This window comes from Zootoca vivipara, chromosome 5 (genome assembly GCF_965207765.1).
Source record: "Zootoca vivipara chromosome 5, rZooViv2.hap1.1, whole genome shotgun sequence".
Lineage (NCBI taxonomy): Eukaryota > Metazoa > Chordata > Lepidosauria > Squamata > Lacertidae > Zootoca > Zootoca vivipara.
This window is the reverse complement of record NC_142588.1, coordinates 9,098,229-9,114,877: the sequence shown is the minus strand read 5'-3', so window position 1 is coordinate 9,114,877 and position 16,649 is coordinate 9,098,229. Positions and strand designations below refer to the sequence as shown.

General features: G+C 44.5%; 1 protein-coding gene across 6 annotated transcripts in view; it reads right to left on the bottom strand.

Annotated features, from left to right (window-relative positions):
• Positions 1-1,166: 1,166 nt before the first annotated feature.
• FGFR3 (fibroblast growth factor receptor 3) overlaps positions 1,167-16,649 on the bottom strand; it is a 65,986-nt gene continuing 50,503 nt past the window's right edge. For 3 of the 6 annotated variants that reach the window (XM_088670007.1, XM_088670008.1, XM_035138374.3), the window contains exons 10-18: positions 14,599-14,744; positions 14,351-14,472; positions 13,057-13,167; positions 11,142-11,332; positions 9,952-10,074; positions 7,926-7,996; positions 7,389-7,526; positions 5,979-6,084; positions 2,393-3,983 (exon numbers count right to left, since the gene is read on the bottom strand). In XM_088670007.1, coding sequence (XP_088526133.1) covers positions 3,822-3,983; positions 5,979-6,084; positions 7,389-7,526; positions 7,926-7,996; positions 9,952-10,074; positions 11,142-11,332; positions 13,057-13,167; positions 14,351-14,472; positions 14,599-14,744 — 1,170 coding nt within the window. In that variant the 3' untranslated portion in view covers positions 2,393-3,821. Of the gene's footprint in view, positions 3,984-5,978; positions 6,085-7,388; positions 7,527-7,925; positions 7,997-9,951; positions 10,075-11,141; positions 11,333-13,056; positions 13,168-14,350; positions 14,473-14,598; positions 14,748-16,649 lie in introns of all 6 variants that reach the window. The other 3 variants (XM_035138369.3, XM_035138372.3, XM_035138370.3) reach the window with 2 other exon arrangements.

Here is a 16,649-nt window from a genome sequence, read left to right as displayed (position 1 = left end):
AAAAACAACAACTCATATTTTTGTCATTTTGTTACCCCCCTCAGTGATGACGCTCGGGGCGGCCCGCACCCCCCGCACCCCCTTCCTCCGACACTGGCTCTTCTTGTATGGTAGGTAAGCTCTTTTAAGAGTGGGGGGGGGCATATCCGCACTGGTGCTTGTTTCTTTTTGCAGTTTTACTCACGCAACACCTCAGCTTCCTGCAGCCCACATCAACAGTAGGCTGCAAAATAGCGAAATTACCGTAAGTAAAAAAAAAAAATCATAAGAAATTCCCATCGTGAAAAAAAGATTTTAAGTGCTTATGCTCGCAACGTTAAGTAAATAAACCAGAAAATAATACTTGCAATTGTAAGTATCTCATTTTTTCTTCTTTTAATAATTTCATGAGTCAACAGTGTGATGCAGCAGCTAAAAAAGCCAATGCAATTCTGGGCTGCATCAATAGGAGTATAGCGTCTAGATCAAGGGAAGTAATAGTACCACTGTATTTTGCTCTGGTCAGACCTCACCTGGAGTATTGTGTCCAGTTCTGGGCACCACAGTTCAAGAAGGATACTGACAAGCTGGAACGTGTCCAGAAGAGGGCAACCAAAATGGTCAAAGGCCTGGAAACGATGCCTTATGAGGAACGGCTTAGGGAGCTGGGCATGTTTAGCCTGGAGAAGAGAAGGTTAAGGGCTGATATGATAGCCATGTTCAAATATATAAAAGGATGTCATATAGAGGAGGGAGAAAGGTTGTTTTCTGCTGCTCCAGAGAAGCGGACACGGAGCAATGGATTCAAGCTACAAGAAAGAAGATTCCACCTAAACATTAGGAAGAACTTCCTGACAGTAAGAGCTGTTCAGCAGTGGAATTTGCTACCAAGGAGTGTGGTGGAGTCTCCTTCTTTGGAGGTCTTTAAGCAGAGGCTTGGCAGGCATATGTCAGGAATGCTTTGATGGTGTTTCCTGCTTGGCAGGGGGTTGGACTGGATGGCCTTTGTGGTCTCTTCCAATTCTATGATTCTATGATTTCACTGTGGGGGGTGACAATAAATTTCCCGCATCGGGTAGGCCTACCACCTGACCTTCCTATGCCACTGGATACATGTAATATGCGAAAGCAAAGGTTTGCTCTTAAAAAGACTCGTTAGAGACTGAGAAATGAAATGAGAGGCAAAATTACATTCAACTTTCCTTTTTTATTTTGAGGCCAGGCAAACAAAGGCAGAGCAATGTTGGTTTGTTTCACATCTTTTAACAGCCGCAGCTGCCAAGCAAACATAATACAGAAACTAGAAGATAAAGAAGCTTTTCCTCAAAATATCAAATCATGTAAACGTATAGCTTGTGAAATCAGCAGGAATAATAGCAATCATAAAAAAGATTTAAAGAAAAGTTTAAGCTTTTAAAATCCTGGCTATAAAATTGCATAAGAGCTGAATGTTAAAAGACTGGGCAAGTTTACAACAATACAACTTTGTAAAAACTCAATAAATTATATATATTTATATATATATATAATGCTTATATATTTATAATATCTAAATGAACTCAGGCACACATTTGTACATTGAACAGCAACTTTTCAGATTCTTGGAATGTACAAAACTAGCATACACTGTAGGAAAATACAATAATTCTTTATTGCAAAAAGTAGTTATCTATATATATATATATATATATATATATATATATATATATATATATATATATTTTAAACAAAACTCTTTGAAACTTCACTATAAATTAACTATTTTGATAAAATCCTTATTATAGAATGAGTACCAAACTGGGATGGGGACTATCCTGTTACTTCACTGAAATTTACGATCTGGAGATGGAAGAGAGAAACATCACTATAGACATCTTTCTCTGTGGTGGGATGAGTTAAAAGGTCCTAGCATTTACAATTCTATTGGTATTATTCCATTTTGTATGTCTCCCGGTTATTGAAAGTGCTTTGACAGAATTGTCTAGCACACGGAGTTTTTCAATGTACAAAACTGGGCACTATAGCTATTCCCCCCCCTCCAAACGAAATGTTAGGCTCAAAGACTACAATCAAACTTTCCCTACTTATAATTTAAATATTATTTTATCCCCATTTCTCCAGTAGGAAAATATAAATGGGACTAGTAAGGGGGGGGCGGGGAAAACCCTCAAACACACACATCATTTGCAATCAACTTTCAGCTTTCCGGCATACCTGTCATCAATTCCACCACAAAGAACACCTTCATTCAAAAAGTATAAAAAAATGCACTCTCTCCCACCCGCTTCCTTAATGCACAGTGGTAAAAGCGATGAAAGATTTCTTGGTTCTTACACAGAAGGAAAAATAATCTCTGCTTCCATCTGTTTGGATTTAACACTAATGTATTACAGAATGCATATACTTACTGCAATCCAGGGGAAACTTGTTTATTTTATTTTTTTTAAAAAGAAAAATCTAGTATTAACAGTGATTTGTTATACGACTGTACAACTATACATTCTTTTAATATTTCCCACAAACTCAGAAGAAAAATATTGGTTAATTTATCTTCCCATACTTTCAATAAGTTAAAACCTCAGATTTCGTGAAAAAAATTATACATTAACACTAAACAATTTAAACCAAGGAACAGAATATGTTAATATCTATAAATAATTTTACAAATATACATGATGTTAAAATATAATTTTTTTAAACACAAGAAAGCAGGCGAGATAAAAACAACAACAACCAACCCTCTTAAATCAGTATGTTCTAGATAGAAAGGTTTCTTGGAGAAATTCTCTTTCAGTCTGGCTATCAGCTGCATTAATGGTTTCCGCACACACACGCAAAGACACGTAAAAACAATTCTAGCGAATAGGAACTTTTTGTGATACGTTAAAAGGAGCTTGTTTACAGGTACCCGTAATTACGTTCTCCAAGTATCTGCTGGTAGAGGAAAAGAACCTTTGTGGGAAAAGGTGGTGGGAATTCACCGCGAGAAATTTTACGCCCCGTTGTGTAATTTCTAAACACACTGGAAAGTCAGAAAATAAATAGAGCACATAGCAAGATTTGGGTCCAACGCTGCTTACAATATATAAGAAACCCGCTGGAAAAATATAGAACAAGTTAACCACAATGCACTCATACACAAAAAGTGCCCCCCACCCCCATTTTTTAAAATTACACCTTACAACATCTCCAGTCAAGTTATTTCCTGCCTGCATATATTATTTTAATCTGTTCCTGATGCTAGTGCAAGAGACAGCTAATTCTTCATTGTGGCAACTTTTAAAGTGGACTAATACTTTTCAAGAGTGACGAACTCTTCAGAATGGCTTTCAAATTCCTCCAAAGCAGATGGTGAATATATAAATATATATATTCCAAAAAGATATTTACATAAATGTATGCATCCTTGCAGGCTTTCGAGCCCCACCAAAAAGATTACTGCAATGTGCTCATTGGGTTCTGAAAAGGAATTCCTACATTCTTTACATGCTTTTCTCTTTAAAAGCTGGAAAAGGGAAAAAAAACCCCACTTCCCACTCTGGTACTGCAGGCACAGAAAAATCACAGTGGAAATCTGATTGGAGGCTGAAGGTTTGGCACCCTCTAGATAAGGCACTGTCTGCCTGGGTGCTGTTAACCTGCACAAGATTCGTTCCTTCAGACCAAACAGCGCTGCTGCTTGTTCCTTTTCTCAAATAACCAAACGGGGGGATTTGTATGGCTTCGCGGCATTACAAATCTTCTGCGCCACGGAGGAGAGTCATGAAATCCTCCCTCAGGTTTTTCTTCCGGACTCCCCCCAAACGTACATTCACGAGTCTCTTCCTTGCGGGCGTCTGCCATCATGTCCTGACGATGCCTTTTGCTTGCTGTTTGGGGAGACAGGGCTCGTCGGAGAGAAGGTCATGTGCAAATACAGAGTCATCCCCTGAAGAGCAGGCACTCTGCGTATCCTGGTCCGCAGGCGAATATTGCTCAAAAGGCACAGACAGGTCAATGTATTCCTGCAAGGAGAACAATTGCATGGATAATAAGAGAGGGAGAAATCGGTGGCTCGTTCGTAGCGATACCTCATTCCAGTGTTAGATCTGGGAGTTCCACATCTTGGTTGCAAAATACCCATGAAGATCTGTAGTGAAGGCTACTGGGATTCCAAGCACCCGTAGTGGTTGCATTGCTGACCTCATTTCCCACAATGCCACACGCCACTGCGGTTTACCGAGATGGGGCAGGGTAAAAGCAGAAGGGAACACAGTTTGCTGTGACGGATTTAGGTTTGATGAGGCCCTAAGCTACTGAAGGTCATGGGGACCTTTATAGGTCCAGCTGCCCTTTGTCAACAACAAATTGCCACTGTTTTTTTGTGTTGAATATATGTTATGTGGTAATTTATGGACCCAATAGGTATCTAAAGCCATTTGCACATGCAGAATGTAGGCACCCCATATACAGAATACGGTATATAGAAATAAGCAAACCAGTGATATTTTAGGGAGCAGGCTAGCAGGCTTATATCATAGGAGCCTACACAACACAAAACACTGTTGCTGTATGTAGGTTTTATTTTATTTATTTATTTATCTTATATTTTGGAAATGTACATCCAGGTTTTTTTCTTTATTTTTTTTTTGGGGGGGGGCTCCCAAGAGAGTGGGGCCCTAAGCTATAGCTTGTTTAGTCCCAGCTCCTGCCAACCTAGCAGTTTGAAAGCACGTCAAAGTGCAAGTAGATAAGTAGTACAGCGGGAAGGTAAACGGTGTTTCCGTGTGCTGCTCCGGTTCACCAGAAGCAGCTTTGTCATGCTGGCCACATGACCTGGAAGCTGTACGCCGGCTCCCTCGGTCAATAACGCGAGATGAGCGCCGCAACCCCAGAGTCGGTCAGGACTGGACCTAATGGTCAGGGGTCCCTTTACCTTTAAATCCAGCACTGGCCTGCAGGCATAGTGGTAGAGCAAACCCCTCAGGGCATGGTGGTGGGAAATCAGGTCAGAAGGCAAGAATCCCCATGGGCCCACAGAAGACACCCACCCGAGAGATAGGGTTAGCCCATAGTTTCCCACAGTTCCCACAACGGAACAATGCACAATATATCTCCCATGAACCTGCCCAGTTATGAAGACCTTCACCAGAGATCCTGCTTAGAGAGCTCCCACCTTTGAGGCAGAAGAAGCAGGTCGCTGCAGGAGACAGGAGGGGATGGCATCCAACCAAGTTCTGTTCACGCAAGGATTTCCACTTGCACAAAGGAACTCACCCCTTTTCCTTTGGTCCCACTGCACCCCCAACAAATCTGATCCAGAGGGTTGGGGGATCCTGCCCTCGAACAGATCTGGATGTGTGTGCAGGGGTGCGGGAGGAAAAGCTCTGTTGTGCAAATGGGAGTCCTTGTGAGAACACAAGAACTCGTTGGGATACAACCTGGCTTCTCACTTTTGGCACCCTGTTTATGCGACACCCTCCCTCTGGCCACTCTCTTTACTGGTCAGCCAAAAGTCCCTTTAAACACCAGCTGAGGGCTGCTATCATGCAGGCATTTAATGGCGCTTTATAATATATGCTTACTGCTGTTAGACGTATTTCAAGTTTTGACAGTTTGCATTCATTTATTGTCTTTATGGTGCCCATGCTTACTCCCCCCCCCTTTTACTATCAATTGTGTTTTGCTTATTTCTTAAAAGAATTGAATTGACTTCATTGCAAATTGCTTTGGAATTAAGGCTGAGAGTGGGGATAAAAGTTTGAAATAAACTAAGTAACTGTATTTAATTTGTGATGTTTCAATGTTGTGTAATGGCAATGCAAATGTATCCTCTCCGAGTTATAATGAAGTTAAAAAGTGAAAGAAAGAAAGAAAAACGTATTATCTTGTGGGGCTGACTGTTAACATATTTACTCCCTTCACACTGTAAGACTCAAGCATGTTTGAACAAAGCATCTAAACTTTGAGAGGCAGGTGCAAATTAGCCCCAGCGTGCAAGGAAGTAAGGCCATACTCACATCAGTTGAGGTCACTATCAGGATTCTATCCAGGTCTTCAACTAGTTGCTTAAAGGTTGGCCGCTGGGAAGGTACGGCATGCCAGCACTCCCTCATAATCATGTACCTGGGGAAAGTTGGGGAAGGGGGAGAATATAGGGCAAATGTTAAGGAAGTACATGGGCATTCGCCAGTGGCTGGGAGTTGCGCTTACTGCAGATGGGACTCCAAAATCTTACACTCAAAAAGAAATGGAAGGCCGTGAAACCGAAGTTTGAGCCAAACGCTATCCTACGAAATAGCAGCAAGAGATATAAAACGGACAAAAGGACTGGAACTGTTGTTTGTATGCATGTATGTGCACACACACGGCCAGACTTTCAAATGATTCACCAAAGAGCAGTCTGCTTAAAATTAAAGAATATAAAAGAGCTTCAGTCACTCATTGCTACGCATCACTGTAAAGCTGAAGGGAGACACACCATGGCCAGAGTGCAAGAGCCCTTGGGAGGCTGCCTGCCTTTCCCCCGGGAAGATTGTCCTGTCAAGGAGGAGACCAGCCTGGCCCCTTCCACTGACCAGAGAAGGAGTAGGGGCACCAATGCTTTCTTTCCTCCTCCCTTCCCACTTTTTTCATTTATATTGTGTGCTTTGGATTGTTCTCATGGCTCACAATCATTCCATGCATAAAAGCAGCATTCAAAATCCAACTAAGCCCAGTGGAAAACAGGTTTCTGTTGTTCACTAGGCCATGACTGAGAGTTGTAGGGATCGATCCCACAATCGAAACTCACATTGACCAGAGTTCTTGGTGTCTTTCCCATGACTGAGAGTTGGGCTAGACCAGGCATCCCCAAACTTCGGCCCTCCAGATGTTTTGTACTACAATTCCCATCATCCCTGACCACTGGTCCTGTTAGCTAGGGATCATGGGAGTTGTAGGCCAAAACATCTGGAGGGCCACAGATTGGGGATGCCTGGGCTAGACTCAACGTGGAGTCAAGACAACCAGCCAACTATAGAAACTGCGGTTGCAAGTGAGTCTCTCTTATAGTGTTTTCTTGAAGGCATCCGATGCAGTTTCCATGGTTGGTTGAATGACTTCACTCTCCTTTGAGTCTAGCCCAACTCTCAATCATGGCATAGCAATAGCCTTACGTGGCGATCAAAACATCAAGAAACCTTTACTGTGTGTGTGCACAGGAAAGCAGGAGGAAGGCCCTTCATAGCAGGGATCGATGAACAGCATTTGGTAGAGGTGGCACAAAGAAACACACACACACACACACACACACACACACACACACAGAGAGAGAGAGAGAGAGAGAGAGAATGTGGGACTGAAGCAGCTGAATTAAAGACAACCCCTTCCCCTCAGACTCAGAAACATGTCTTACAAAAATGGAAGTTGTTTCCAGATTGACAACTTACAAATCATGGGTGCAGTTTGCTGGCTTATCCATGCGATGGCCTTCCTTTAGGAGTTTGAAGAGTTCCTCGACTGGAATTCCTGGATAGGGAGACCCTCCCAAAGTGAAGATCTCCCATAGCAGCACTCCAAAGGACCATCTGGGAACCAAAGGTTTTAGAATTCAATGAGACTTTTGGGAAAGGAGATGAAGGCGGGGGCTTCTGTTTTGTTTCTGGGCAGCCATGCACAGCTAACAAGTCATCAATAGAATGACTAATTGCCTGAGCCATTTTTTTTTTTACTAAGCACTTGCAGATCTCTGTTGATGCAGCTCAATAGAAATCCCAGACACCTAGTCTGAAATTAAGATGAGCATTTAATCAGGTAGCTGACAGCCCGTCTACTACTCTTTGTTAAGTTTTCCACTACATCGGCGAATGGAGCAAGTAAAATTATTCATGCACATATTGACAAGATCCCGTCTCGGCTTGGCATTACAATTGTTCCTGTGACTTTGTGTTTTGCTTTTGCTGTTTAAAATTGTGGGCAATGCTTACACATCACTCTGGTGCGTATACACACGGTCAAACAATGCTTCTGGAGCCATCCATTTCACAGGCAGCCGACCCTGTAATTTAGGGAGATGAAAAGGAAAGATCCATCAGCAATTTCACCCAGCCATTCTGGCACCAGCTGAACATTCAACTATAATCCAGTCTGAAACATTTTCCTTAGTGACCAGGCCAAACAGATAATGAACACGGGTAAACTGATCAAGCTATTTGACCCCCACAGTCCGCAATTACTTTCTCCTCATACTAATTGCATCCTTCATTCAGTGCAAGGTGTTTAGTGCCCTGAAGTCATACGACATCCCTCACCTCAAGCGCCTTTACCCATTATGCTGTCTCTGCCGCCCTTCTCTCCTAACCCTCCAACCATACTCTTTCCCTCCTCCCTGACACAGGCAGTGTAGAGGCAAAGGCTTCACAGCCACAAACACAACACAGTACGAGATGGTACAGTGGTACCTTGGTTTTCAAACAGAATGCGTTCCAGGAGTCCGTTCGACTCCCAGAACCCTTCGAAAGCCTAAATGCAGCTTCCGATTGGCTGCAGGAGTGTCCTGCAGCCAATCGGAAGCTGCGCTGGAAGTTCAGCTTCCGAAAATCATTCGAAAACTGGAACACTCACTTCCGGGTTTTGATCATTCGGGAGCCAAGGCGTTCGGCTTCCAAGATACGACTGTATTTGAGTACAGTGCAGTGTTAGAAACTCAAGATATATAAGCTAGGTGCCAAATGGCTCCTTAAATCAAGGTTACAGTCTCCAAAACAGAATGCCTAGTTGCCATTTTGGGGTAAGACGACTCTAAAGTCTTATTTTTCAAATGATGGATTGACTGTGATTGATTCTCAGTTAAACATCTGGCTAGTTCAGATGACTACCTTGAGCTAGGTTAAGAACTTCGAGAACTTCAAGAAGAAAAGTCACTTGGTCCAGGGACAGTCCACATCTATATTGGCCTATTCTTTCCTCTTTTTCTCAATGGCGACACGGACCATTCACAGTGTAGGAATATTCTTCACAACTGCGAGCAGGGCAGTGGGGTGGGGTAAGTGAAGACAAGCTACAACAATTAACTATAACCTTATTCACTGCTCCTCATCAGGCTGCGCAGAAAAAGCATTTTGGTTCCCGAAATTCATTCCAATTTTTAACATTTGAAAAAATGGTGCCAGTACTGCGCTACCTTGAGTACTCCCAGAAAAAAACCCCGGAGTGCTTGCCCAGTACAGCTATACCTATTGCGAAATGCAGCTGTGACCTGCAGGAATCCACCTGTGTCTCAGGTGTTTGCAAGATGCAGTCAAGAATGTGACTACTTCTCAGTTAAAATGAATACAGTGGTACCTTGGGTTAAGAACTTAATTCATTCTGGAGGTCCGTTCATAACCTGAAATTGTTCTTAACCTGAGGTACCACTTTATCTAATGGGGCCTTCTGCTGCCGCCGCGCCACCACTGCGCAATTTCTGTTCTCATCCTGAAGCAAAGTTCTCTTAACCCGAGGTACTATTTCTGGGTTAGTGGAATCTGTAACCTGAAGTCTGTAACCCGAGGTACCATTGTAAATCACATGGCTGAAGAAGTTTGACTTCTGAATAATTCCTTGGTTAGATCCCTTTTCTGTTTGTAGTATATATATTAAGTCTCAGCTTTTGTGAGAAATGTTTTTTCTGAAAGTCGGGGTAGTTTTTAATGTTAGTTTTAGAAGAAATGTGTTATTTCTAGCCTATCCTGTTCAAAATACTGAACAAAATTAGATTGGGTTTTGTTTGTGGACTTGAAACTGAAAGGTGTCCGGAATGTGTGTAGCAAGTTTAATTAATCTCTCTCTCAGAAGCCAACTGAGTTATTGACTTACAAAACAGAAAACAGTGAACATTCAAGTAAAACCCAGGGCTTCACTTTCACTTGAATTGCTAAAAAAGAATGCAAGGCAAAGCTATTTAATGCCCACAAGATGTCCAGCTCTTTTAAGTAGCCAGAATAGCTTCATCTTTGAGAGCTTTTCACTCACATTGGTTGTCTTCTTGTAATAATCAATATTGTGAACATCTCTGGCAAGGCCAAAGTCAGCTATCTTCATCACATTGTCTTCTGTGACCAAAACATTTCTAGCTGCCAAGTCCCGATGGATACACTGAAAAAGAATTTGGGGTGTGTGTGTCAAGAAACGTGCATTGATTAAGATGTTTACAAAATGAAATAACGACCATGTATTGTTTATGAGCCACTGCATCATCTAAGTTCAAGGCAACGGGGTGCCATTTAATCCTCTGTGCAGAATAAACTGCTTTGTAGCAACCCGTTTGTTGATGGGAGTGGGGGGTAGCTGAGGTTGGTGATCTTCCTTGCTCTTTTCTTTTGCACCTTCAACCTTGAGAGTGCATAGCTGCCTAGTACCCCGTTTTCCCCGGGAAACCCCCTGTTTTTACTTACCTTTTCCCGGTGGTCCCCCGTATCACTTCGTCTCCCGTTTTTCTCCGTTATTTTCTCCTGCCGGTGGCCATTTCCCCCCCCTTCTGATTTGCCCTTCTATGGGCACCAAAAATGGCCACCGGCGGCTTCAAAAGTAGCTTCTGCGCATGACCGGAAGTGCGTTGACGCAACTTCCGGTGTCGCCCGCCCATCTATGGGCACCAAAGATGGCCGTCGGCAACACCGGAAGTCGTGTCGACACACTTCCGGTCATGCGTAGAAGCTACTTTTGAAGCCAACGGCGGCCATTTTTGGTGCCCATAGAAGGGCAAAGCGACACCGGAAGTTATGTCGACGCAACTTCCGGTGTCACACGGCTGCCGGTCCCGGATTCTGCAGTCCAGGACTTGGAAGGTAAGTTGAGAGTGTGAAGGAGAAGTTGAGGGGAATTGCAAAAGTTTGAAAGTATCAGCGAGGGGCAGGCCTTGCAAAGTCTTCCTGTACTCCCCCTTTCAACCTCTGATGTTGGGGTTTTGACAGGTGGGCAGGGCAACCCACCAATCGTATGAGGTCACAATTACACCACATTATGGACATGTGGATTGCCCCGCCCATCTGTTAATGTTGACCTATGAGGAGAGAGAGCCCAAAAGGTTCCTTGCACCTGGTCTAAGGGATTTGTGTTGGGGTTTTTCCCCTCCCGCAAGGTCTAGGGAAGATGGAGCGCTGGGTGGAGTTGGCAAACAGGGGCACAACCCCTCGTTTCTTATAAAGCTGCATGCTACTTACTTTCTGAGATGCCAAGTACTCCATCCCTCGTGCCACCTGGTAGGCGCAGGAGACTAAGTCTTTAAACGTTAACTGTTCCTCAGGCAGCTTGCAGGTATCAAAAGAGTAATCCATGCCAGGCGGCCGGCGGGCTCTAAGATATTCTCGCAAGTTCCCCTTTGACGCATATTCCACCAGGACATAGAGAGGACCTGGAGTAAAAACAATCTATTTTTTATCCACAATGAACTCTTTCCTACTTTCCAACAAGCTATCATTCTGATGAGTGGCAAGAAGATATTACTGTATGTATCCTGGCTTGTTCCTCCCCCTCTGAGTCTAGATGGCAAGCGCTTCAGAAGGGATGCATTAATGCTAGGCAGAGCAGTGACTACTGTAAGAATTTTAGATAGAGAAAGCACAAGAGAAGAGGCACATCTGGGTCCAACTGGGTTAGAATACTTCAATGCTGCTCATCAGAAAGTGCAGCTAAGAGAAATCCTGTTTTCCTGGACCAACATCAAAGTGTCATCTGTTTCAAGAAAAACGTTTTAACTACTCTCCCTTCCCGTGGTTTTCAGCAACTGGTATTTAGAAGCATTTCTGCCTCTGACCATGGAGGCAGACCAGAGCCTCCATCAAGGCTAGAAGCCATTTACACACTGGGCTCTTTACTTTGTAGCTTGTTGGCAGGCAGTCTCCTGGATCTCACCAGCCACACATCAGGCGTAGATGTGAGAAGACCAGTGATATGTGGGTGAGCAAACACACAAAAGAACCCAGCAACAATGGTGCCAAAGTAGAGGGTGACAGTGTCAAGGTGGGTGGAAGGTCTGGGGTGCTTTCAAATATGCCAGCAGCTCTGTATAATTTGATAGGTCCTGCCCACCTAACAAATTTGGTCCACCAAGGGATGGGGAGGTAACAATCTGGCCTGCCAGCCAGAAAAAAAAAAAGCCCTCTGCTCCTGGTCTATAGCAGAGGACTCAAAGCATCCATGAAACTCATTTAAGCCACTAAACAGAAGCCCATTTAGACTGTGGTAATCTGGCACGAAATATGGTCTGAAGATCAACATCAAAAAAACCAAGATCATGGCCACTGGTCCCATCACCTCCTGGCAAATAGAAGGGGAAGAAATGGAGGCAGTGAGAGATTTTACTTTCTTGGGCTCCTTGATCACTGCAGATGGTGACCGCAGTCACGAAATTAAAAGACGCCTGCTTCTTGGGAGAAAAGCAATGACAAACCTAGACAGCATCTTAAAAAGCAGAGACATCACCTTGCCTACAAAGGTCCGTATAGTTAAAGCTATGGTTTTCCCAGTAGTGATGTATGGAAGTGAGAGCTGGACCATAAAGAAGGCTGATCGCCGAAGAATTGATGCTTTTGAATGATGGTGCTGGAGGAGACTCTTGGGAGTCCCATGGACTGCAAGAAGATCAAACCTCTCCATTCTTAAGGAAATCAGCCCTGAGTGCTCACTGGAAGGACAGATCGCGAAGCTGAGGCTCCAATACTTTGGCCACCTCATGAGAAGAGAAGAATCCTTGGAAAAGACCCTGATGTTGGGAAAGATGGAGGGCACTAGGAGAAGGGGACGACAGAGGATGAGATGGTTGGACAGTGTTCTCGAAGCTACGAACATGAGTTTGACCAAACTGTGGGAGGCAGTGCAAGACAGGAGTGCCTGGCGTGCTATGGTCCATGGGGTCACGAAGAGTCGGACATGACTAAACAACTAAACAACAACAACAACAACAATCTGGCACGTCTCTTCCAGAACGGAAGACTTTTGGCTTCTCACAGATTGCAGCAAAGAGGCATGAGGGAGAGCATACAAATTGTAAACACTAAAAACTGACTAGGCAACAGTATGTATAATATGACCACCTTCATTCATCAACCGCCACAGCCATGAGCTCTGGGAACATACCATCCTGTGTGCAGGCCCCCAAGAGATTAATGATGTTCTTGTGCTTCCCAATCATTTTCATCATTTCCATTTCTGAGACTAAGTCAGAAAGATCTTTGTCTGTGGCATCATCTGTACAGGAAAGGGAAAAGAAGGAATCAGGAAAAGCAGAGTTTTATTATGTGCCATGGATGGAATTCACTCAGTGCCATATAGCCCGTGTCTACTCATACTTTGGAGCACATACTTCAAGAACATCCCAGGTTCTTCGTTTGCTGCTTTTTAGTGTCAAATTTATATGATTTTATATAAAACTAGCTGACCCAGCAGGAGAAGGAGCTGGATGAACACAGCAAGTAGAGCTACTCCTGTGTTTAAACACTGACAATGATTCAAAACTGTCACAACGGAAATAATATTAATAATGTTAATATAAGACTTCTGGCTGAAGGATGAGGAGCCACCAATTTGAATTAAATTATTCCTGTACCTCATACACTGCTTACTATTTCCTTCCTTTCAGCAGCTTAAAAATAAATACAGACAGAAATAAACAAACAAACGGGGCAAGAGGCAGCCATTGGGGCTTCTTTTCTTTTAAGACCACTTGAGAGGTGAAACTAGAGGAAGTGTCGCAGAAGAACTAGAGCATGGGTCGGCAAACTAAGGCCTGAAGGCCAGATCAGGCCCAGTTGCCTTCTGGATCCGGCCCGTGGATGGTCTGGGAGTCGCCGTGTGGATCGCCACTGCACATGTTCTTTCCCTCTCCCTCTCCCTCACACAGTGGCAGTGGCGCCGCCTCCTCCCTCCCTCCCTCCTCCTGGCTTCTCCCCGCCCTGCCTAGAGGAGGAAGGGGACTGGGCTTTGTTGGTGCCAGCAGCAGCAGCGCTCGAGTGGCCGCCATTTTAAGCAGCCCCTCTCTGGAGCCCTTTCGCACGCCGCTCATCGTCCCTCCGCCACCAGACACAGGTAAGCAGCCACCAGGGCTCGTGGTGCTCTTGCATCATTCCCCTCCCCCTCAAAATATAGTCCGGCCCCCCACAAGGTCTGAGGGTCAGTGGACTGGCTCCTTGCTGAAAAAGTTTGCTGACCCCGAACTAGAGGATGTAGCCCTCTTTATAAGGTTATAAAGAGCTAGGACAGTTTGGGAAAGGGGTAGGCAAGCTAAGCAGGGCCCCGAAAGTCTGAGAGGTGGCACAGCTGGAAAAACCAATGCAGAGGAAACCAGGGCAGGGCTGAAAATCAGGGGAAACGTGGAGAGCAGAGGCACGTGGGACGTGGGAGTCTAGCTCTTCCCATTCTCTGTTCTCAGTACCTTTCAGCATCTTGACCGCGACCGTGATAGGCTTGTTTGGTTTCTCTTTATCGATCCCCATTGCTTCTGCCATTACTACTTGACCAAAGCAGCCTTCGCCCAACGGCTTTCCTAGAGTCAGGCTGAAGCAAAACACACAAGCAAAGACGTTAGCATGTAACTCGGAGTGCTGTATGAAAGGTGGTATAGTAAATAACCTAAATAAGAGCAGCAAAGAGCCAACCAGCTCAAAACTATGTTTTACTCACCGAGATCTTGCCAGTTCCCACTTGGGGTCAGCTGGCAACTCAAGCTCTGAGACGTTGGCCAGCATTGGTCCATCACTGGAGGAAAGGCGGGTGATCCTGACTAGAGGAGTGTTAGAATTCATGGAGGAGTTGGACTCCAAAGATACCTGCTTGAATACAGCAAATGAAGTGTTATTGCCAACAGCTTCTATTAGCAAGCATACAAGGTCATAGAAAGAGAACAGCAAAAGAATCTTTGCTTCATTCAAGAATCTGCAATATGGACACACGGTTCTTCCCCTCTCGATATGCAAATGTCAAGCTCATACTGTGTTTTAAATCAGCACAGCTCCCAAATTCAGCAACGGTGTTTAGCTAGCTGACAGGGGAAATAGCTGCAACATGCAGACACGCAATATAATCTGTCTCAGCTAACTGGAGTGAAGCAGCTAACTCTTGGACATTATCAACATGCCAGAACCTAGGTCTGCTCCTCAAGCCATCTACCTCTGCCAATGGAGATTCTATTGCTTCCCATCAAGATCTCCCCACCTGAGAAAACATTTCTAGCGTATAGGAAAACACACAGCCCAAGACTCAGACTCCACACCTGGTACTTGACCCTTCCTGTGCCTCCAGTTCTGCTACTACACAGTGTGGAGGTCAAGACTAATAATAATAATAATAATAATAATAATAATAATAATAATAATAATAATATATTATTTATACCGCGCCCATCTGGCTGGGTTTCCCCAGCCACTCTGGGCAGCTTCCAACAGAAATATTAGAACACACTAATTTCTTAAAGATTAAAAGCTTCCCTAAACAGGGCTGCCTTCAGATGTCCTCTAAAAGTCTGGTAGTTATTTTTCTTTTTGACATCTGGTGGGAGGGCGTTCCACAGGGCGGGTGCCACTACCGAGAAGGCCCTCTGCCTGGTTCCCTGAAACTTGGCTTCTGCAGCGAGGGAACTGCCAGAAGGCCCCCAGCACTGGACCTCAGTGTCCGGGCAGAGCGATGGAGGTGGAGACGCTCCTTCAGGTATACTGGACTGAGGCCGTTTAGGGCTTTAAAGGTCAGCACCAACACTTTGAATTGCGCTCGGAAACATACTGGGAGCCAATGCAGGTCTTTCAAGACTGGTGTTTTGTGGTCTCGGCGGCTGCTCCCAGTCACCAGTCTAGCTGCCGCATTCTGGATTAATTGTAGTTTCCGGGTCACCTTCAAAGGCAGCCCCACATAGAGCGCATTGCAGTAGTCCAAGCGAGAGATAACTAGAGCATGCACCACTCTGGCGAGACAGTCTGCGGGCAGGTAGGGTCTCAGCCTGCGTACCAGATGGAGCTGATAAACAGCTGCCCTGGATACAGAATTAACCTGTGCCTCCATGGACAGCTGTGAGTCCAAAATGACTCCCAGGCTGTGCACCTGGTCCTTCAGGGGCACAGCTACCTCATTCAGGACCAGGGAACCCCCCACACCTGCCCGCCTCCTGTCCCCCACAAACAGTACTTCTGTCTTGTCAGGATTCAACCTCAATCTGTTAGCCGCCATCCAACCTCCAACCGCCTCCAGACACTCACACAGGACCTTCACCGCCTTCACTGGTTCTGATTTGAAAGAGAGGTAGACTTCATATGCACAACAGCACCCACCAGAAAGAGGCCTAATCCTGTATTCAAATTACGTCAGTGGGAGCAGAATCATGTTCAGTTGTGTCTTCTCTTGCTAGCACAGAACTATGCCAACACAGTCTCTGAAAGGTCTACGCCTTTTTCTCAGCCACCAGGTCTGTTTAACACACTATATAAAGGTCAGACCTTAGCGAAACCAAATAAAGAAAACCAGGATCTATAAACCAGAACATTTTAAGTCACCACCAGCTTTTCAGACCATATTTTACACATTTGTTTTGTTTTTAAATCATGAAAACAAAGGTAAAATATGTGGCTAAAACCGTTTTCTGCTAACAGCATTCAAAGATCTCACTTGGAGCTCCCAGAGACATAAATCACCAGGCCAAATTTCTGATCTAGATAGAAGATTGCAAAGGTAAAGGAAAGATATAA